This window comes from Perca flavescens, chromosome 4 (genome assembly GCF_004354835.1).
Source record: "Perca flavescens isolate YP-PL-M2 chromosome 4, PFLA_1.0, whole genome shotgun sequence".
In the NCBI taxonomy this organism is placed as follows: domain Eukaryota; kingdom Metazoa; phylum Chordata; class Actinopteri; order Perciformes; family Percidae; genus Perca; species Perca flavescens.
Window position 1 is genome coordinate 799,699 of NC_041334.1, and position 23,461 is coordinate 823,159.

At 42.9% G+C, this 23,461-nt stretch overlaps 1 protein-coding gene across 2 annotated transcripts in view; it reads right to left on the reverse strand.

The window, feature by feature from the left end:
• Positions 1-23,461, reverse strand: part of grm7 (glutamate metabotropic receptor 7) — a 184,445-nt gene that overhangs the window by 106,578 nt on the left and 54,406 nt on the right. Inside the window, exons 1-2 of one of the 2 annotated variants that reach the window (XM_028575993.1) lie at positions 6,681-6,693; positions 5,740-5,956 (exon numbers count right to left, since the gene is read on the reverse strand). In XM_028575993.1, coding sequence (XP_028431794.1) covers positions 5,740-5,956; positions 6,681-6,683 — 220 coding nt within the window. In that variant the 5' untranslated portion in view covers positions 6,684-6,693. Of the gene's footprint in view, positions 1-5,739; positions 5,957-6,680; positions 6,694-23,461 lie in introns of those variants that run through there. The other variant, XM_028575992.1, reaches the window with a different exon arrangement.

Below are 23,461 nucleotides of genomic sequence, written 5' to 3' on the forward strand. Positions count from 1 at the left end.
CTAGCGCCACTGACTTTAGACTAGCGCCACTGACTTTAGACTATCACCACTGACTTTAGACTAGCACCACTGACTTTAGATTAGTACCACTGACTATAGACTAGCGCCACTGACTTTAGACTAGCACCACTGACTTTAGACTAGCACCACTGACTTTAGACTAGCACCACTGACTTTAGATTAGCACCACTGACTATAGACTAGCACCACTGATTTTAGACTAGCACCACTGACTATAGACTAGCACCACTGACTTTAGACTAGCACCACTGACTTTAGACCAGTACCACTGACTTTAGATTAGCACCACTGACTATAGACTAGCACCACTGACTTTAGACTAGCACCACTGACTTTAGACTAGCACCACTAACTTTAGACTAGCACCACTGACTTTAGACCAGTACCACTGACTTTAGATTAGCACCACTGACTATAGACTATCACCACTGACTTTAGACTAGCACCACTGACTTTAGACCAGTACCACTGACTTTAGATTAGCACCACTGACTATAGACTAGCACCACTGACTTTAGACTAGCACCACTGACTATAGACTAGCACCACTAACTTTAGACTAGCACCACTGACTTTAGATGAGCACCACTGACTTTAGACTAGCACCACTGACTTTAGACCAGGTTTTTCCTGGTCTGTGGCGGAATTGTTTTCTTAAACTGTAAAATAGCACCAGGGAACGTTTTCGCCTGAACACACCTCCTCTTTTCGTTGAACCGCCCCCGGGAGCGCAAATACATTCCCTAATTTAGGTCTGTGGAGGGAAAAGTCCGCTGTGTGTCGGGTGCAAAATAGGAATGATACATGCATCAGTGTACAAAGGCAATTGTGTGCAAGATAGGGCCCTAAGCAGGACTTCTTCAAGTACCTGGACTGGATTTATGAATGGAATTAAAACTATTCAAACTTTTGACGGTATAAAGTAGAAGATCCAACATTCTGCAGTCGTTCTCTGGGAGATAGAGTCACGAATCAGCGCGTCTGAACTGATGAGTCACTGAGACGACACCGTCGTCTTAACGAGCTGTGGTGGTGCTCGTTAAAACTGGAAAGAGCAGCAGAGGAAAGACATGCAGTAAAAGTACTCACTGCAGAAAAACCCTGTGTGTGTGTGTATGAGGTGTGTGTGTGTGTGTGCGTGTCTGCGTGTGTGTGTTTCTCTGGGTGCGTCTCTGTGTATGTGTGTGTGTCTGTGTTTGTTTGTGTGTGTGTGTCTGTGTGTCTGTGTGTGTTTGTGTATATGTTGTGTGTGTGTGTGTGTGTGTGTGTGTGTGTGTTTCTCTGGGTGTGTGTCTGTGCCTCTGTGTGTGTTTCTCTCTGTATGTGTGTCTGTGTTTGTTTGTTTGTGTGTTTGTGTTTGTGGGTGTGTGTATATATGTGGTGTGTGTGTGTGTGTGTCTGTGTCTCTGTGTGTGTGTCTGTTTGTTTGTTTGTTTGTATGTGTGTGTGTCTGTGTCTCTGTGTGTGTGTCTGTTTGTTTGTGTGTATGTGTGTGTGTTTCTGTGTCTGTGTCTGTGTTTGTTTGTGTTTGTGTATGTGTGTGTGTGTGTGTGTGTGTGTGTGTCTGTGTATGTGTGTCTCTGTGTGTGTCTGTGTCTCTGTGTGTGTGTCTCTGTGTATGTGTGTGTATGTGTATGTGTATGTGTGTGTGTGTGTGTGTCTGTGTGTGTGTGTGTGAGAGAGAGATATATGGCTGGGGTGGAAATTAGGAGCTTCCAGCTCTGGAAGAAGTATCCAGATCTTTTACTGCAGTAAAATAATACCACACTGTAAAAATACTTCGTCTGTAACAGAGTATTTTTCCAGTGTACAGTACTTTTGCTGCAGTAAAGGATCTGAATACTTCTTCCAGCGCTGGCTGTCATTCCCTGTAACACACCTCGGTCTGATGAAGTAGAGTGAAACCACCTCGGTTTTCTCTCCTAGCGGCGATGATAAGTAACGTGTCAGCGATGTGTTTGTGGGAGCGGAGGAGGCTAATCAGCGGCTGACGCACGCCGTCCGGGACTCCCAGGTAATCAAACAGACCAATGACGCGCTGCATTAACTTATCTCACAGTTCTCCAGACTAATGGGTTCATAAATCAACACTGTGAGGAGGATGAAGGGATGGAAACAACCCTGAACAAACAGCTGATGTCCATGGAGACCAGTGGAAGGAAACAAGACGCAGACTTGATCACTTGTGAACCCGTGTGATGCACGGGAAGAATGGAAAAAAGAAATCGGTGCAGCAGATTCTGCCATTAAACGAAATGGCAGAATGTAAAAATGTTAAAACTTTTCAATGGTCCTGTGGGAGAGGTGGGAGTAAGTCACAAGCAGGTCTCAAGTCTCTGTGAATCAAGAATCAAGAAAGTCAAGTCCCTGCTATAAGTCCAGCAAATCACAAGTCGAGTCGAGTCCCTGCTATGACTCCAGCAAGTCTCAAGTTGAGTTTTGACTTGTTTTTTTGACTGTTCTTTTTGTCAGCGCTATTGAAGTTATTGTAACATTCCTTTTTAAAGATTTTTCAAAGTGTCACAAATACAAAAGTGTAACAAAAAGGGGTAAAAAAGTGCAAGAAATAAAAAATACAAATGGTTTCTGTCACAGCAAACAGCTACTGCAGGTTTAGTTTATCAGAGTTACGTTTGCGAAGCTCTATTTTTTTTATTGCAGACACTTGAAAAGATTTTCAGGGTCCTATCTTGCACCCGGCGCGGCACAAAGTCCGTCCAAAGTTTAAGACCAACACAGTTGTCAGTTTCCCATCCAGCGCCCACGTCATTTAAATAGCAAATGCATCTGCGCCTGGTCTTACGGGGAGGTGTGTTCAGGTGCATTCTGGGAGTATTGATATCTTGCGGCAGCGGGAAGTGATCGCAGCATTGACCAACAAAAACCTGGTCTAAAGTTAATAAAGCAGCATTTCATTGTTATTTTAACAGCAAATTAGTAAAATGCTCCTAGGCTCGTGCACAGTGCGCGCACACTATGTTTGTTACACACACAGGGACGCACAACAGATGACACTCGGATTGGTTTATTGCATGTTATGCCCAAAACACACCTATGATTAATGAAGACACTAAGTAGAACCCAGCCCGGCGCACGGACCATTTTTTCCACCGCCAAACTAGCAAAAGTGGATTTGGACACCCGGCCCGCCCTAAACACACCTGCTCCAGGCGCTTCACACCGTACGCGCTTAGATGGTTAAAATAGGGTCTTGAGTGTTGGTAAAATCAGATCATTTAGTGTGTTTAACACGTTCATATGTCAGAAGGCACGAGTTCTTGAATATTACACATCACATATGGAATTATGTACTTAACAAAAAAGTGTGAAATAACTGAAAACATGTCTTATATTTTAGATTCTTCAAAGTAGCCACCCTTTGCTTTTTTGATACCTCTCAGTTATTTCTACTGCATGTTTGAAGCTGACCTGTTGTTTCTGTTCCACAGCCATGAGTTTGTTTCTATATCATGGAAGACTACTGTGATATTGCAGCAGCTTTCCTGTGAGATGAAAGATTTGATGAATAATGCCGACACCGTCTGGACTGCTCACGTAAGAAACCCAACTATGCAAACCGTTTTACTAACAGAGCAAACAGGTTGTTTTTTCCTCGGCATGGTAAATACCTGGGAGCCAGTATTCCCTCCATCTATCTGCTGCCGACTCTCCCTTCAGACAGTGTTAACGGGCTCCGTTACCCCGTCAGCATTCTCCTCCTCTGAAGGAACGAAAGGCCAATATCTCACAGCGTTTATCTCCAGCATCCTGCTGATTCCGAGACAATGAGAGCAGCTTCCTGAGGGGCTTTGAGATGTGTCTCTGTTCTGCAGAATAATAACCTTGGATCAGAAAATGCTAAATACACGGCAACAGAAATATGAAACTCCTGTTTGTAATTTGTTGCACTTTGTTTCTGCCGTAGCGATGACTTGGCTGGTTTATCAGACTCGACTCAGCAGCTGCAGAGACGGAGAGAAAGCCTGGGAAAACTTGTGATAAGAGAGAAACTCTTCCCTGCTAATCCTTCTCCCAACACCTGACTAATCACTCTGGATGTCTCCTCGCTGCAGTACCTCTATCTCCACCGACCTGCTGGAAACCAAACGCACTCTAATTATATTACCGCCGCTGTGTGTCGGTGTGCGAGAGACAGCTTTACATGCAGATGTGTGTCTGAAAACTCCAGTAATCGATACATGGAGGATTACTCCCAAATCTGCAGATAACCCAGAAAGAGCTGTGCTCTTTTCTCTCTCTTTTATCAGATAGTTATCAGCTGGACAGTCGACTAAGAAGGCGTAGTGCGAGTTCTTGGATTGATAGCATCAGAAATGAGAGGATTTAGGAGAAATTACAACCTCAGACTCTCCTAATATTGCACGTTTCATGGGTTTATCATTCATTTCTGAACAATAAAGCATGTTCCTCACAGTCTGATGAAGGGAACTCCGTCTCGAAGATATTATGAGAAACAACCCTGTGTCACGCTGCGTCGGCCAGTCATGTAACGGTGCACGTAGTCCATTTACTGGATATGTGTGAGTCTTTTAAAACAAATTACCTCTAAGTGTGTGTGTGTGTGTGTGGGGGGGGAGTGTGTTTTAGGCTGCGGCAATAAGACGGATAATTTATGGAGAAGAAAAAAATGTCCAAAAAGAGATGTGAATAGACGCAGAGATGCAAAATCTCCAAAAAGGGATGCAAAAAGAGACGCAAATAGACAAGGGAGACGCAAAATGTCCAGAAAGAGACACAAATAGTCATGTAACGGTGCATGTAGTCCATTTACTGGATATTTGTGAGTCTTTTAGCTAAAACAAATGACCTCCAAGCAGAGGGTAAGACAGATAATGTATGGAGACATGCAAGGACGGCCACGCAATGAATCTGATGGAACCAGGGTTCATACAGCAGCACGGATCTATGATCAGGGTCTCATCTGTGTGGAAATATCAGCCGTCCGTTTGGAGTTAGCAGAGTGAGAAGATTTCTGCAGCGCCATGCCCCCCCTAACTGCTGTTAGATGTGAAGAGTTGCCAGATCGCTCCAAATGTCAGCGAGATTATTTAGGGAGCAATCACCATCCCTGTACATAACTCCTTTCAAGCTTCTGTGACTCAACGCCTCATATGTGATCAATTTCATCTTCATAAATAACTTACTCAATTATAAACTTACTTTTATATTAACTAACATGTCCACAGTGCTGCGGAGGAAGGTCTGGCTAGTCCACAAAGCATTCCTGGATCCATCGATCAATCGATCGCGCTCTCTCTCTCTCTCTCTCTCTCTCTCTCTCTCTCTCTAACTTTTAGAGGCGTAAGTGAGAATCCCAGTTTGCCCTCTGTCATGTTAATAAAAGGGCTTCGGACTAAATCAAGACGACTGCGTCCCTCGATGGGACAGAAACCAGAGCACCAGCAGCCAAACAGTAGAACTACGTGCAACTCTGTGCCCATCACGTAATGCAATGGCCAAAAAATACTTTTTCCAGTCATGTAACAGAGATCAGACTTGTCGGTGTGTTTTGAGGCGGTGTGAGAGTCCTGTACAGGAAACAGGAAACATAACTGCCTCTATCTCTGCCACAAGGAAGTTTTAAAACACCAAACACGATGCGATGCGCTCTGTCTCCTCGCCTTCATGTGTCACTGAACGGGGCTCCAACGCCTCCCACGCTGTATGAAACACACTACAGAAGGTCGGGCGTCTTACCTGCTTCTCTGGAGAGCTGCATGAAGGCGTCCACGCCCTTCTCGCCGTAGCTGCCCTCGGACGCCACTGTGGAGACGTAGTTCCAGCCCATCGCCTTGACGATGTCCACCATGGCCTGCGCCTGGAAGCTGTCTGGAGGGACCACGCGGGAGAAGAAGTCGTAGCGGCGGTCGTCACTCAGCTCCGGGGCCGTGGACGCGTAGCTGATCTGAGGAATCTGCAGAGACAGAGAGAGATTCCTTGGGTTAAACAACTACACAACTGGTTCTGCACTGGGCCTTGTAACAACAGCCAGCAATGATAATATTCGACATATTTCAATTTATTTTAAGAACACCGGTTAAAATCGTTTGCAGTCGGCCACACCCCAAACATTTCATGCTCACAACAGTACACAAAGAGACACAAAAAGACACAAAGAGACGGAAAGCGCCCAAAAAGAGACACAAATACATGCAAAGAGACGCAAAACGTCCAAAAAGAGACGCAAAATGTCCAAAAAGACACGGACAATGTCCAGAAAGAGATGCAAAACATCCAAAAAGAGACGCAACGAGACGCTAAACCTCAAATAGATGCAAAGAGACAGAAATAGACACAAAGTGACAAAAAACATCCAGAAAGAGACGTAAAACATCCAAAGAGAGACACAACGTGATGCAAAACATCAAAAAGGGACAAATAGACGCAACAGCCAGCAATGGTAATATTCTACATATTTCAACTTATTTTAAGAAGACCGGTTCAAATCTTCTGCAGTTGGCCACACCCCAAACATTTCATGCTCACAAAAGTACACATCACACTGTTTATTTCATTCATTATCAACATATGTATTTGCTTTCAGGCTTGCACTGTTTAAATGGAGTGCACACATTTTTACATTGCATGGTTAAACACTCATTTTCTGTTTTATAAATCATGTTTTCTGTCTTTGTTACCATGCTGACGGGTACTTCCTGTTGCAGAAAAAGAAACTGCTGAGGGTTAGGGACTGTTATATCCTGTGGGCTGCCAATTGGGACGTACCATGTGCTGCCCATGTTGGAGGGGGGGTTTAGGTTTAGTTTGGTCTTCTTATGTCCATCTTGGTTTCCCTGTGTTTCCTTCAGTTTGACCAAGCCCAGTTATTTATATATTTATATATACACACGCACAGGTGCATCTCCTGACGCAAGTCACACAACGATGTGTTTTCAGTTTAGTGTCCAAAATCTGGTTTGTCGTTCCCTATATAGTTCACTATTTATTAAATGTTATGTATGGAATAGTGAGGGAGGGAATGAGGGAACAGTTTCCATCACAGCTAGAGAGTTTTATTTGTTACTTTACGGAACTAACGTCACATTCTGTGTCGCGGGCGTAAACCTGGACTAAATACACCTTATTCAAATGCACTTTCTAGACAGCACCAGACACTTCATGGGAAGTTGCGATTGCACAAGGTCTTTACAGCTTTTTACTGGTTGGAATGATTGTCTATGTGATTGTCTTTTATGTACTGTATGTTCCTGTGTATGTATTGCCTTTTTTTTTACCTGATTGGCACCAAGATAAATTCCAATCAACTGTGTTGACATGACAATAAAGTATTGAACTTGAATTTGAACTTGTAAGTTATTAGCCAGTAAATCATGGTCCATCAAGGTCCTACAGTATCCAGTGTAGAACAACAACCCTTCCTGTCAGTGTCGGTGAGAAAAGGATTGACTGTGCAGCCCTACTACTGACAAGAAGTTGGAATAAACCAAAGGTTTGGAGCATTATGTTGAAGCTCAACATGGACGGAAACCTGAAAGTTTAGAAATAAAGCAGAACGTGAATTCGAGAGAGAAACTTCACTCTGAGGCGGTAGATAAACAGACGGAGCTGCAGCTTCAAAGACTTGACTGGAAATTGAGTTTGGGTTTGAGATAAAAATGCAACCTTTTCTCCGAGCCAGTGCTAATATACTGGAGAAGAAGCGGAGGATAAATCAGAGCTGATTTCCTTCTGTTTGCCTGAGAAAGGCGTTTGACAGCCGAGACTAAAAGTGTTGGTGGTAATTACTCCAAGTGTGCGAGGGGTCACGGATTATGTGATCTCTGTCCATTACGGTCTTCACTAATGGCCAGGAAAAACTAAATCCCATCCCTCGGGAGATTCTTGTAGAAACTCTTAAAGTTGCAAACCCCCTCAGTAGATGTTTCTCCCAATTAGCCTTTGATCTGCCAGGAGTGGAGACGCACTAACACATTCACAACATTTTGTTGGGTTAAAGTTTGATGTTTGCAGGAAAGTGTCGAAGGTTTAACACCCACAGACCTTTCTGTCGAGCCACAGTTTATTACACACACGGCTCATTATTTTGGTTTTTCAATTCATAAAAAAAGAACACAAAGATCTGGTGCAAGTAGGGTTTTTGAAATAGCATTTGCTGCACAAGCACTCTGTCAATTTCTGTGGAAGTTCATGCTGTCTCAACACATTCTCACTCCAATCTAGTAAAATACGGACGCTTGGTCAGGTGCCTTTGTTGTTGTTATTGACACTAAAGGTCTCCTTTAGTGTCATATAACGCGCTTTAACTAAACACGCTTGGTCGGGACTATTGGCGTCTCTTTTGACGCAGTTATGTTAAGGAAAAGATCGTGGATGGGCGTACGTTTCCGTGACACGCCGGAAGAACGGGACGGTTAAAGACACACGCTGGACACAAACCCCTGTCTCCTGGGTGAAATTCCTGTGTTTGGACCCCCCCCGACCAACCTCCTTACGCGGAATTTCCCCCTTAAATACTACTCTTTAAACCCCGTGTAGCTGCTGCTCTCCCCGGTACGTTCTACAAGGACGCTGACAGCCACTGTCCAAACAGTCGTATTTTACGAGCTCGGAGTGAGAACATAACTAGTGCTGGAAGTGTTCAGATCCTTTACTGCAGTAAAAGTACTAATACCACATTGTTAATGCACTCTATTACAAGTTAAAGTCCTGCATTGAAAATGTTACTTCAGTAAAAGTCTGTAAGTATCATGAGGAAAATGTTTAAGAAAGAAAGAAAGTTAAATGTCTATTTTGCGAGGAACAGAAACACTAGGTGGGAGAAACGTCAGTGCGGATGAATGAAAGACAGCAGAGTGAAGTGATTGTGTTTCATGTGTTTGTCTTGGTAGCTGCAGTGATGCTCGGAGTCACCTGTCGCGAGGTGATGCAGAGCCGCGAGAGCTTTTTACCAAACGGTGCTGCAGCCTTTAAACGGAGCTGAAACAGGTTGGAGCTTTTCTGGCTTCTAACACAAGAAAATCACAAATACTACCTCATCTGGCCTGAGGTGATAGACACACACACACTCACACAGACACACACACAGTCATAAAAACACTCCCAAAATGAAAAACGCACATAAACAAGTTATTGAGTGAGCGAACTGTTGCAAAAAACAACAGCACAGAGAAAAGCATGCAAGCACATGAATATGCAGACACACACACACACAGTCTCTCTCTCTCTCTCTCTCTCTCTCTCTCTCTCTCTCTCACACACACACACACACACACACACAGTGGGGTTTTTTTTTTTTTTTTTTTTTTTTACTGAATCTGGAGGCCTACGGCTTGAAGACACTGTAAACCTCAGGGAACCAGAAACACCTTCAACCTGGGGCAGGGGGAATGAGAGGGGGAAACGCCAGAGCAAGGGGAATGAGAGGGGGAAACACCAGAGCAGGGGGAATGAGAGGGGGAAACACCAGAGCAGGGGGAATGAGAGGGGGAAACACCAGAGCAGGGGGAATGAGAGGGGGACACACCAGAGCAGGGGGAATGAGAGGGGGACACGCCAGAGCAGGGGGAATGAGAGGGGGAAACGTAGCAGAAGATATTCCTTTCCTAACCAAAAGGTAGCGGTGTGAATGTAGCCTGTATGAGATGCCCAGCAGACATAGCCTGAGCAGAACAACGTCAGACACACATGAGCCAAGTTTGGGGTTTTGTATTATTGTGCCGACATGTTGACACACAATTTGTGCTCTTGTTGATGGCAGCTTCTGGAGGCGTTGCCATTGTCCTGTCTCTCACTGACGGACAGAAAAACATGGAAGAAAGAAAGAAAATAGATAAAAATAGATTGAGTAAAGTATCCAAGTCTGTCCCACGCTGTGACTTCAGGGACACTTGACACCTGCGTAACCTGAAATCCTCAAAATAAACTCAAGTTACAGGTGGACAGACAAACACCGAAGCTGACAGGACAGAGAGAACACTGCCAGGGAGGAAGACATTCACTCTAACCAACCACATTTCAGCCTCAATCCAACATAACTTTAAGTCGACACTAATGCGTAGCGAGATTGTCCTCCCCCAACAATCGCTCCCTCTTTCCCTCCCTCATACATCCCTCTCTCCCTCCGTCATACATCCCTCTCTCCCTCCATCATACATCCCTCTCTCTCCTGGGACAAGGAAAGGTCAGCCCCTCGACAGCTTCAATAAAACACGACCTGTGCTACGATGTGACATCGGCTAAAGCTTGTATCGATCCGGAGAGAGAGGGAGGGAGGGAGGGAGGGGAAGAGGAAGGGAGGGGCAGCATCTGAAAGAAACAAACACGACCCGAGCTGGAAGGTGATGCCAAATAAAGCTGCATTGATCTGAGACAGACGGCAATAAAAGACGAGAGGAGAGAGGAGAGAAAGAGGGATTAACAGCAAGAGAAGGAAACAAGGGAAGGAGGAAACAGGAAGAGCGGGGGTGACAATGTGACAGTGACAGACAGTGAGAGATCCTAAATTGATTCAGGGGTCCAGAAGTTTGTGTGTACCTGAGAGGAATAAGAAAGCAGACTAATCTTTCAAACGGAGACAAAGACGGAGCGAGACAAAACAGAGATGCACTGAACACTTATTGACATTTACACCTGACATTCGTGCGCGCGTGTGTCTGTGCGTTTGTGCGTGTGTGTGTGTGTGTGTGTGTGCGTGCATGTGTGTGTTCAGCAACAGAGGACTTCAGTTATTGACCTTCTGCTGAGTGCTGCGGCCTATTAAAGGACTGTTGGTCACTATGGTTTCTGACAGCCGCTCCTGCAGCCTGTCAGCACACGTGTTTGTCTCTGGGGACAAAACAGGCGGTGGACACCCATACCGATACCAGTATCAGCTCCAATACTGTGCTCATGTACTCATGTACGCATACTCATAAAACTACTCCATTCAAAAAGCTAAACATTCAAAAAGTGTGGCTGTATTGCTTTGGAACAGATTGAAACATCCTGTGCAACAGTCTGCAGCTAAAGACACAGACACAGATCTCTCCATTCTCGCTCTTTCCTTTCTGTTTCTCTCTGACAGATCTCTCCGTTCTCTGCTTATTAGCTGGTGGAAAACATCTGGTGCAGAGTTTACCGGTGTGAACTCTGAACCGGAAGGTCAGAAAGGCTCGAATATCCTCCCACGTGGCACAAGTGCAACACTTAAGTAACTGACAGTAATGAACGATGTGATTGCAGTGCTTAGTAATTACTTTTCACTGAGTGGTGAGTGGGCAGGTAGGGGGACAGGCAAAGTGACAAGCGCAAACCCCTGAAACATCGCGTTCGTGCTCGTCACACGTCTGCTGCAAGAGATGACTTGTGTTGAACTTTTCCCTATGCGACACCGACGCGCAGTGCAAATCAATGACCGAGAGACTGATTCTTCTGTTTGTGAGTTCACTAAAATTTTTAAAAACTGTTTGCTAAACTGTTATCAGGACATAGAAAGCGGGTCAGATCATCAGCACAAGACTGGCTGTATCGCGTAACGTCCGTAATTACGTTCCAATCGACTACGCAGACCTGAAGACTCGGTGCTATTCAAAGTTTTATAGCATTTCTCATTTGGTTGGGTTAGCGTTCACACTGCACAGTGGCAAACATTGTGAACAAATGTCACACGGTGGAAACGCTCGCTGTCTATTGGACAGAGAGTGAAGGACAAAGTTACCGACCTGAGACATAACCAGAAAAAAGAGATAGAGAGAAAAGAGAGAGAAGGGAAAGAGAGAAACATTGTGTCTTAATCACACTTAATTACAGTGACCCAGCTCGGCATACAGCAATCACTGAATTCATTACAACCTCTCATTTTCACTGATTTCCTCCTCTTTCTCTCACACACACACACACACACACACACACACACACACACACACACACACACACACACACACACACACACAGCATTCATCAACATGCTGTTATTTCCACGCCTACCGACGGACGAAAAATAAAGCAGAAAGCTGTACGAGCTCTTGGCTGAGTCACTCTGTGTGTGTGTGTGTGTGTGTGTGTGTGTGTGTGTGTGTGTGTGTGTGTGTGTGTGTGTGTGTGTGTGTGTGTGTGTGTATGTCTGCTATTGTTGGTGTCATTGTTATTATCACTATATTTGTAACAGTGCATAATCAACATTCACACAAGAAAACAAGTCGACCAGCCCTCTCTGCTGACTGACTCCCTTTCTTTATCCTTTCATCCTCCTCTTCCTCTCTCTCCTCTTCTAATCTTCCTCTTCTCTCTGTTTCTCGCCTGGTTGCCTCCTCATCAGGAGGGAACTAATTTTCGAGAATTTATCTGCTTTTTTCCAACGTTTTTGTTGCTTTTTACAAGGTTTCTGTCCCACTTATTTGACATTTTTGACTTTTATCATGGCAACATAAAGCAGGATGAATTTCCCGCTGAGGTTTAAGGAAGTGTGTGTTTGTGTGTGTGTGTGTGTGTGTGTGTGTGTGTGTTGTGTGCAGCTACAGCGTCATTAAGATCCTCTGTGTCTCACTGCTTATCTTTATCTTTTGACAGATTGTGATATTTAGATCACCAAAAACAATGTTATTGAAAAAAAACTATTACTTTGTTTTTCTCTATTGATATTGCATGTATGTTACTTGTTTTAAAAAGATTGTGAAAGTGGACTACAATGGAAGTATGTTTTATATATACTGTATATATACACTATATACACTACCGGTCAAAAGTTTTATTGAAATTCATGCAGTTCAATGTCTTATTGTACTCTGAAATGAAAGAATAGAACAAATGAACAATTTAAGTAAAAAAATAAATCATGGAATCAATTTATAAACCAAAATGTATTCTAAATTTTTGACTCATCAAAGTAGCCCCCTTTGGCGGATCTAACAGCTGAACACACTCGTGGCATTCTTTCTACAATGGAAATCAAATATTCTTCAGAAAGTTCTTCCCAACTCTGTTGCAGAAGTTCCCATAAATGTGTGGCCCTTGTAGGTTGCTTTGCTTTCACTTTTCTGTCCAGTTCATCCCAAACCAGCTCAATGGGGTTTAAGTCTGGGGACTGTGCTGGCCACTCCATGTTTTTAAGCTTACCATCTGGTTATTTTTTGCTAAGGTAGTTCTGGCATAGCTTGGACTTATGTTTTGGGTCATTATCTTGCTGAAGGATGAACCCCTGACCAACTAGGCCCATACCAGAGGGTACTGCATAGCGCTGCAAAATGCTGTGGTAGCCGTTTTGGTTCAGGGTGCCTTTCACTCTGTACAAATCACCGACCCTGGATCCAGCAAAACAGCCCCAGACCATCACGCTTCCTCCTCCATGTTTGACAGATGTCACACACTGAGGAACCATCCTTTCTCCTACTCAACAGCGTACAAAAATCCTGCGTGATGAACCGAAGATGACATCTTACCAATGGCTTTCTTGCTGCAACTCGACCTATCAAACCTGCAGCTCCAAGTCTTCTCTTTCCAGTTGAAACTGAGACTTCTTATTACGACCACTATTAAGCTGTGCTTGAAGCTGTTGTCCTGTGAGCCGCCTATCACGCAAGCTGTTGACTCTCAGAAACTTGTCTTCTGATTCTGTTGTGGCTTTGGGTCTGTCAGACCTCTTCCTGTGACAGGAACACCAGGAACACCTGGTACCACAGTGTGTTCCAACAATACTTTTATACAAACAGAGGGGGTTGGAAGTAATCCAGACCAGTGTGAACACCTGTGGGAATTGGTAGCACCAACTTTCAAAGCTTGATCAACCTCCATTGCTGAAGAACAGCTTTAACTTGTTTACCCAGTTCTTGTTCCCTGAAAAAGGCCTTTTTTTTTAACCTCAGGCAGTTCACCACTTACCTTTGTACCATTTCAAGCTATTCGTTGGACTTGAACTGCTAAAATTTCAATAAAAAACTAAAGAAATTGGGGTATTCTAAAACTTTTGACCGGTAGTATGACCGGTAGTATATATATATATATATATATAAATATATATATATAAACCCGGTCTCACGCCAGGTCGTGTAATAGTCACATTATATATATATATATATATATATATATATATATATATATATATATATATATATATATATATATATATATATACACAGTACAGGCCAAAAGTTTGGACACACCTTCTCATTCAAAGCGTTTTCTTTATTTTCATGACTATTTACATTGTAGATTCTCACTGAAGGCATCAAAACTATGAATGAACACATATGGAATTATGTACTTAACAAAAAAGTGTGAAATAACTGAAAACATGTCTTATATTTTAGATTCTTCAAAGTAGCCACCCTTTGCTTTTTTGATAACTCTGCAAACCCTTGGTGTTCTCTCAATGAGCTTCATGAGGTAGTCACCTGAAATGGTTTTACCTTCACAGGTGTGCCTTGTCAGGGTTAATTAGTGGACTTTTTCCCTTATTAATGGGGTTGGGACCATCAGTTGTGTTGTGCAGAAGTCAGGTTGATACACAGCCGACAGCCCTATTGGACAACTGTTAGAATTCCTATTATGGCAAGAACCAATCAGCTAAGTAAAGAGAAACGAGTGGCCATCATTACTTTAACAAATGAAGGTCAGTTAGTCCGGAAAATTGCAAAAACTTTGAATGTGTCCCCAAGTGCAGTCGCAAAAACCATCAAGCGCTACAACAAAACTGGCTCACATGAGGACCGCCCCAGGAAAGGAAGACCAAGAGTCACCTCTGCTGCTGAGGATAAGTTCATCCGAGTCACCAGCCTCAGAAATCACAAGTTAACAGCAGCTCAGATTAAAGACCAGATGAATGCCACACAGAGTTCTAGCAGCAGACACATCTCTAGAACAACTGTTAAGAGGAGACTGAATCAGGCCTTCATGGTCAAGTAGCTGCTAGGAAACCACGGCTAAGGAGAGGCAACAAGCAGAAGAGATTTGTTTGGGCCAAGAAACACAAAGAATGGACATTAGACCAGTGGAAATCTGTGCTTTGGTCTGATGAGTCCAAATTTGAGATCTTTGGTTCCAACCGCTGTGTCTTTGTGCGATGCAGAAAAGGTGAACGGGTGGATTCTACATGGCTGGTTCCCACCGTGAAGCATGGATGAGGAGGTGTGGTGGTGTGGGGGTGCTTTGCTGGTGACACTGTTGGGGATTTATTCAAAATTGAAGGCATACTGAACCAGCATGGCTACCACAGCATCCTGCAGCGACATGCCATCCCATCCGGTTTGCGTTTAGTTGGACCATCATTTATATTTCAACAGGACAATGACCCCAAACACACCTCCAGGCTGTGTAAGGGCTATTTGACCAAGAAGGAGAGTGATGGAGTGCTGCGCCAGATGACCTGGCCTCCACAGTCACCGGACCTGAACCCAATCGAGATGGTTTGGGGTGAGCTGGACCACAGAGTGAAGGCAAAAGGGCCAACAAGTGCTAACATCTCTGGGAACTCCTTCAAGACTGTTGGAAAACCATTTCAGGTGACTACCTCTTGAAGCTCATCAAGAGAATGCCAAGAGTGTAGAAGCAGTAATCAGAGCAAAGGGTGGCTACTTTGAGGAATCTAAAATATAAGACATGTTTTCAGTTATTTCACACTTTTTTATTAAGTATTCATAGTTTTGATGCCTTCGGAGAGAATCTACAATGTAAATAGTCATGAAAATAAAAAGGAAACGCATTGAATGAGAAGGTGTGTCTGTGTGTCAAACTTTTGGCCTGTACTGTGTATATATATATATATATATATATATATATATATATATATATATATATATCCCCTTGACGCCTGAATTTATTCATAATTATATAAACAAAATATTATGTGTGTTTCTGGCTCCAAGCTGATGCTAAATTAAGTTGAGATTGTTGATTTGTCTATAGCATATGGAATAGATATAAATTTAGGTATGATGCAAATTAGCGACAACAGGCATTAATGTAAAATTCTTTACAAAATGGTAAAATTAATAAAACACATAGTAGATTTCATTCATGTCACAAAGTTGTTAGAACTTCTAAACTGTAAATGACAAATACATGGATCTTGACAACGGCAAGAAAGAAAACACTCTCATACTCCCTAACATTGACAGTAGTTTCTTTAGGGTTAGGGGTTAGGGTTAGGTTTAGGGGCAGGGTTAGGTTTAGGGTCAGGGGTTAGGGTTAGGTTAAATTTTGCTTCCGTGAACCGGATGTATCTCCCACTCCGACCGGTCCTACGAGAAATCAGTGCATGCAAAAGGTTCCTAGGTATGTATCAAATGTAAACAAAACGGCATTGGGGGGAATACACACGCTATCTCGCCTGCAGTCGGAATGGAAGGGGTTTGATGCAAATTAGCGACAGTCGGCGTTAAGGGGTTAAATATAAATATAAATATATATATATATATATATATATATATATATATACACACACACATATATAAATATATATATTAGGGGTTCACAAGATTCACGGTTCGGTTCGATACTAGACAGTGTGACACACAGTTTTATTGTGAACAGCGTGATACCTTGTTTAGCAAGATAAACAAATATTTTATTATTATTTTGTTTCATTCTTTCATTTGCTGTCGTGCATATACAGTATCTATCAACATGATCTGTATCTGTGAGGCTGGAAGATGTCCGTTGAATAGTGGTGTCTTGTAATCTCATACAGTATAGGATGGGCTTCATGTTTGGCAGGACACAGAAATAAAATAAAAAAAAAAAAACAAGAAAATAGGCAGCTCAGTCATTCATTTTGTTTCCCTCACAAACACTACTGATCCCGGCGGTGACACCGTGTGAATGCTCTGCATTCATTCACAAAAGTGGCGCTAAGAGCAGCAATGGCACACTCAACTGTTGAGTGGAAATGTTTCAGGCTCTCAGTATCGCTCACACACACACACACACACACACACACACACACACACACACACACACACACACACACAGGCACACACTTTCAGCTGTCACAGATATGGAAATAATGATGCTATAAAATGATATTTTCTTAAGAGAGTACCCCTAAACCCCCGCCAAAACAATGCCTAAAAGACACACAAAATGTCCAAAAAGAGACACACAACTACCACAAAAGGATGTAAAACCTGAACAAAATGAAACACTCGACTGTTGAGTGGAAATGCTCGAGGCTCTGAGTATCGCTCTCACACTCCTTGTCAGCAGCTCCCGGCTCTCTGCGGGCTTTCTAAATGTCGTTCAGCTCGGCGCCGGGTGTGTTTCATAGAGATAGTTGCTTCACACGGCGGCGCCGGCAATAAATCTCCCCTCAGTGATTTGCCCGAGTGATGCCGGTCCATCCTCGACGCTGCAGACACTATCGCAGGCCGGATTAGGTTTGGTCCCCTGCCTGCATGTCGTGCGTGTTAAAGAGGAGACCGATTCCACTCCCAGGACATCGCTGGTTCACAGAAAGCCGAGATGGCGTGGAAACGTGAGTGGCATTGTTCTGAAGAGCAAAGGGAGTGCCACAGCGCTGAGAAATGAAGACTGTGTTGGAAAACGAGGGATACAAGCTCCAAAAGGGAAACGACGGCATGAAATAGTCTGTGATTACATCTGGGTTTGATGTCTCGTCACCGCGGTACTTCTCTGTGTGTGTGTGTGTGTGTGTGTGTGTGTGTGTGTGTCTGTGTCTGTGTGTATCTGTGTGTATCTGTGTGTCTTTGTGTGTGTGCCTGTGCGTGTGCATGCGTGAGTGTGTGTGCGTGAGTATGTGTGCATGTGTGAGTATGTGCATGTGTGAGTGTGTGCGTGTGTGTGTGTGCATATGCATGTGTGTGTGTTTGTGAGTGTGTGCTATGATATGAGGAAAGGCAGTCAGGCACACTTCCTCGGCTTAGAATTACAATACGAAAAGCTAAAAATACCACTACCTTGCCGACGGAACACACTTCATCACTTAGAATTACGGCAACAATCGCTAAACACACTGCAAACTCATAGTCCCCTCTTTCCGATTTACAGCCCCCCTCTCGTGGCTTAAAATAACTCACCATTGTCTGCTCGAGCCGCTGAACTACACGTTGTAAACAGCCATGGGCTGCTTCCTCCGGTAATGTTAGCTGGGTTAGCATGGCGGCGTTAGCCAGGACCAGTCGGGATCACTTTACTGGCGATGTCTCAATTGTTTTTGTGAGTAACCAACTCGGGTACTCTAGCTATATAATTCAATGTGAGTACACAAATGTTGAAATGACAAAAAATGCCCGTCCCTAGTAGCTGTGATAAATTAGCGTGGAGCTAATGCTTACCTGTTCAGGAGAAAATAAGCCAACACTGCGTCCTTTTGGGCTCTAAGCTGTCTCCATCTTTCAAATACATCTCCAATATTTACCAGGGGGTTGTTACGTCTCTGGTCACGCAACTGTTAGAAACATGCTGTTTTCTTTTTTTTTATGTCATGTAGAATCTATCTCCGTTGATCCTGTTGGTTTGTTTGCTGCTTTCATGGCTGTACTAACGTTACAGCTGTAGTGCGCTGGGTTTACGTTTTTACAGGTATATCTGGCAACCCGGCCTGCCTGTCAAACTGGGCCGTTGATAACAACACACAGATCAAAACATAAACATAAATTCCGTCACGGAATGTAAATTTCAAAAAGAAAAAATACTGAAATTAGCATTGTTGTCAGAAAAGATAGTATTTCAGTTTAACATGTTTCCTTAATATCTGATGAGGCATTGGTGTCATTTTTGGATTTATTACAGTACAAATATTGGCTTATTTCCTCCTGAACAGGTAAGCATTAGCTTCAGGCTAATTTATCACAGCCACTAGGGACGGGCATTTTATGTCATTTCAGCATTTGTGTACTCACATTGAATTATATAGCTAGAGTACCTGAGTTGGTTACTCGCAAAAACAATTGAGACAGCCAGTAAAGTGATCTCGACTGGTCCTGGCTAACGTTGTCATGCTAACCCTGCTAACTGCTAACGTTACCGGGAAGACCAGGCAAGCAGCCCATGGCTGTTTACAACGTGCGGGAAGAGAGGACCGTGAGTTTGTAGTGTGTTTAGCGATTGTTGCCGTAATTCAACGACTGTCAATTGGTTACAGAGCTCCGTGTGAGCACGGGCTTTTATGATTGTCAATATAGCCAGCATCTAACGTTAGCTACTCCGCTGTGCTGTGGAGTAATGTCTGGCTATGTGAGACTAGCATCTAGCAACATTGTTGTGGATGCTGTGGTCTCAGCCTGGCAACCTCCGTGAACTTCGAGTCTGGGGAGGAGGGGGCGGGGAGACGACTCTCTCCAGTATTTTGAATTTGTACTGCAGTAACTTTTTTAAACACTAGCTGTCAGTATTACATATTGGACCTTTAACATAAAGGTAAAATGATTTGTAATAAAAGTCTTAGGTGACAGTAATGTTAAAAAGTGAATTCCCAACATGTTAAACTATTAAACCAATGTCCCCTAAAAGAGCATATATATACAGTATATATATATATATATATATATATATATATATATATATATATATATATATATATATATACAGTGAGGAAAATAAGTATTTGAACACCCTGCTATGTTGCAAGTTCTCCCACTTAGAAATCATGGAGGGGTCTGAAATTGTCATTGTAGGTGCATGTCCACTGTGAGAGACATAAAAAAATCCATAAATCACAATATATGATTTTTTAACTATATATATTTGTATGATACAGCTGCAAATAAGTATTTGAACACCTGAGAAAATCAATGTTAATATTTGGTACAGTAGCCTTTGTTTGCAAGTACAGAGGTCAAACGTTTCCTGTAGTTTTTCACCAGGTTTGCACACACTGCAGGAGGGATTTTGGCCCACTCCTCCACACAGATCTTCTCTAGATCAGTCAGGTTTCTGGACTGTCGCTGAGAAACACGGAGTTTGAGCTCCCTCCAAAGATTCTCTATTGGGTGTAGGTCTGGAGACTGTCTGGAGACTGGCTAGGCCACGCCCGAACCTTGATGCTTCTTACAGCTAACCCTAACCCTCGCAATACATGGCCCCGGTCACCCTCTCCTTAATACAGTGCAGTCGCCCTGTCCCATGTGCAGAAAAACACCCCCAAAGCATGATGCTACCACCCCCATGCTTTACGGTAGGGATGGTGTTCTTGGGATGGTACTCATCATTCTTCTTCCTCCAAACACGGTTAGTGGAATTATGACCAAAAAGTTCTATTTTGGTCTCATCTGACCACATGACTTTCTCCCATGACTCCTCTGGATCATCCAAATGGTCATTGGCAAATTTAAGACGGGCCTGGACATGTGCTGGTTTAAGCAGGGGAACCTTCCGTGCCATGCATGATTTCAAACCATGACATCTTAGTGTATTACCAACAGTAACCTTGGAAACGGTGGTCCCAGCTCTTTTCAGGTCATTGACCAGCTCCTCCCGTGTAGTTCTGGGCTGATTTCTCACCTTTCTTAGGATCATTGAGACCCCACGAGGTGAGATCTTGCATGGAGCCCCAGTCCAAGGGAGATTGACAGTCATGTTTAGCTTCTTCCATTTTCTAATGATTGCTCCAACAGTGGACCTTTTTTCACCAAGCTGCTTGGCAATTTCCCCGTAGCCCTTTCCAGCCTTGTGGAGGTGTACAATTTTGTCTCTAGTGTCTTTGGACAGCTCTTTGGTCTTGGCCATGTTAGTAGTTGGATTCTTACTGATTGTATGGGGTGGACAGGTGTCTTTATGCAGCTAACAACCTCAAACAGGTGCATCTAATTTAGGATAATAAATGGAGTGGAGGTGGACATTTTAAAGGCAGACTAACAGGTCTTTGAGGGTCAGAATTCTAGCTGATAGACAGGTGTTCAAATACATATTTGCAGCTGTATCATACAAATAAATAGTTAAAAAATCATATATTGTGATTTCTGGATTTTTTTTTTTAGATTATGTCTCTCACAGTGGACATGCACCTACGATGACAATTTCAGACCCCTCCATGATTTCCAAGTGGGAGAACTTGCAAAATAGTAGGGTGTTCAAATACTTATTTTCCTCACTGTGTATATACAGTATATATATATATATATATATATATATATATATATATATATATATATATATATATATATATATATATATATATATATATACACATCTATACACACACACACACATACTAATACAGACGATAAGGGAACATCTGCAGCCTGTCAGGATCAAAGGTTCAATTCTAACATTCAAAACTTATTTTATATTATTATAATAATAATAATTGGGTATTTATGTCTTATTTCCAGTCATTTCTGTTTGTTGTTTTTGTAATCTCTCTCTCTGTCTTTTGTGTTCTAGTTTAAATGTTTTCTCTGCATGAACGTGTCCCATCCCTTGTTTTAAAGCCAGTGTATACCAGGCTGTATTAAAGCCAGTGTATACCAGGCTGTATTAAAGCCAATGATGAAATGATCATATATACATATTAAGTGTGTGTGTGAGCTGAAAGCTGTGCTCCTTTCCGTGTCCTCAGGTTCACAGCGACTACAGCAGCACAGAGCATCAGCAGCAGGACAGTAAGCACTGAGCATCGCACTTTGAAGAAGGTGGAGTAAATCCCAAAGGGCTCCATGTACACTAACACAGTTCTCTCTGTTGACACACACTGATAATCATCATCCGGGTCAATACCTGCACACCAGTACTCCCCTGCGTCTCCCACTGAGATATTAGAGATAACCAGGCTCCCATTATCATAGTACCTGCTCACTCTGCTCATTCTCCGATCAGACTCTACACTAAATATTCTTCCCTCTGTTCGGTTCGACTTGATAAACCATTCATGCTCCTTAACCTTTCCCCAATCTCTGCATCTGACAGTGACCACTTCTCCCTCTACAGCAGGGGGGGCAAATTTGGGGCACACCACCAGATCATACTCTTGCTGTCTGATAGAGGCTTTACAGTAGTACAGACCTGAGTGATTTAACATTAGAGATGAAAACACCAGTGAGTAGTTTTGGTCTACTGAAGGAACAGTCTGGTTTTGTAGTTCTAGGTTGATGATGGAGAGTGTTTTGAGATTAACCTTCACCCAACGTGGGGGCTGTTCATCAGTGGAGTCAGTGATAGTGAAGGGCAACACAGCAGTCTCTCCCACTGAGTGGTAGATTGTCTCAACCGGTAGTCTCAACCGTACAGTGTAACTGCTAACACACTGCTGTTGGTTCATCACCAGACAGTTGTACAGTGTAAAGTCTGTTGCTGCATGTGGCGTTTGAAACACAAAGGGATGATGTTTTTGTCACCAAACTAACCAGACTCCATGTAAATAATCAGGACTTTTAGTGTATAGAGCCAGCATATTTCCACCAGACTCCATGTAAATAATCAGGACTTTTAGCGTGTATAGAGCCAGCATATCTCCACATGTAAATGGGTGAATTAAGGGTTTATTTCAACCAAACCAGAGAGGTGATTGTTGGATCAGTGGAAAGATGAACCAAGACGGCTTTTGATAGTTTGATTTAGTTTCTGTCCACTTTGAATGAAGTGTGTTTTACGATGATAAAAGTCCTGATTATTTACGTGGAGTCTGGTGGGTTTGGTGATGGTGATTTTGGGGCTGTTTCATGTTAACTAAAAGGATCTTACTCTTTAACAAAAAGGTCTATCTCTGTAGGGATCCTTTCCATAATGTTGTCAGACACTTAGAACAATAATCTCAATCTGTCAGCGCACGTGGCGGTCTGATGTGCACGTGAAGGTGGCGACACACTCAGACTGGAGCAGGAGAATGTAAGTTCACAGTGAACTGGATCTTCATGTACTGTAAAGACTGAACTTCAATAAAAGCTGAATAGGTTTTCCACTGCAGCATAGCCGGATTTATTAATGTGGATTCATTTTAATTTTGGAACATGTTTGCACTACAAAATTTGCACTACAAAATAAACTTGAATTGAAAAGAAAAGGTTGTTGAGTTTCTTTGGTAAAGTTTTTTAAAGTGTAAAACGATTTAAAGGTTTAACTTTAGGAGAAACTATCTACACGTTTGACTTTTTGAAAGCATGAAACTAAAGGTTTAGGTTTATTTTGTTAGAGTAAGACTGTGTGGGTGGGTTTGTGGTTTTAGAGATAAGAGTGTGTGTGTGTGTGTGTGTGTGTGTATGTGTGTAACCAGTAACATTTCTCCGTCAGGTAAATGCAGTAGTACAATGTTTTCTTCTGAAGTGGAAGTACACAGTAAGAAGTATACAGTGGGGTTGCATTTTACAGTTTTTTACAACTGTTTACACACTAAATCTTTACATGCGGAAAAACTGTGGAAATCATCTAGAATTGTACCTGTTCCAAAACTGCCAAGACCCACAGAGTCCAATGACTTCCGACCAATAGCGCTGACATCACTGGTCATGAAGTGCCAGGAGCGTCTGGCAAAGAGGTACATTGTATTCCAAATCATTTTATGGACCCCATGCAATTCACTTATCAAGCCTCCAGG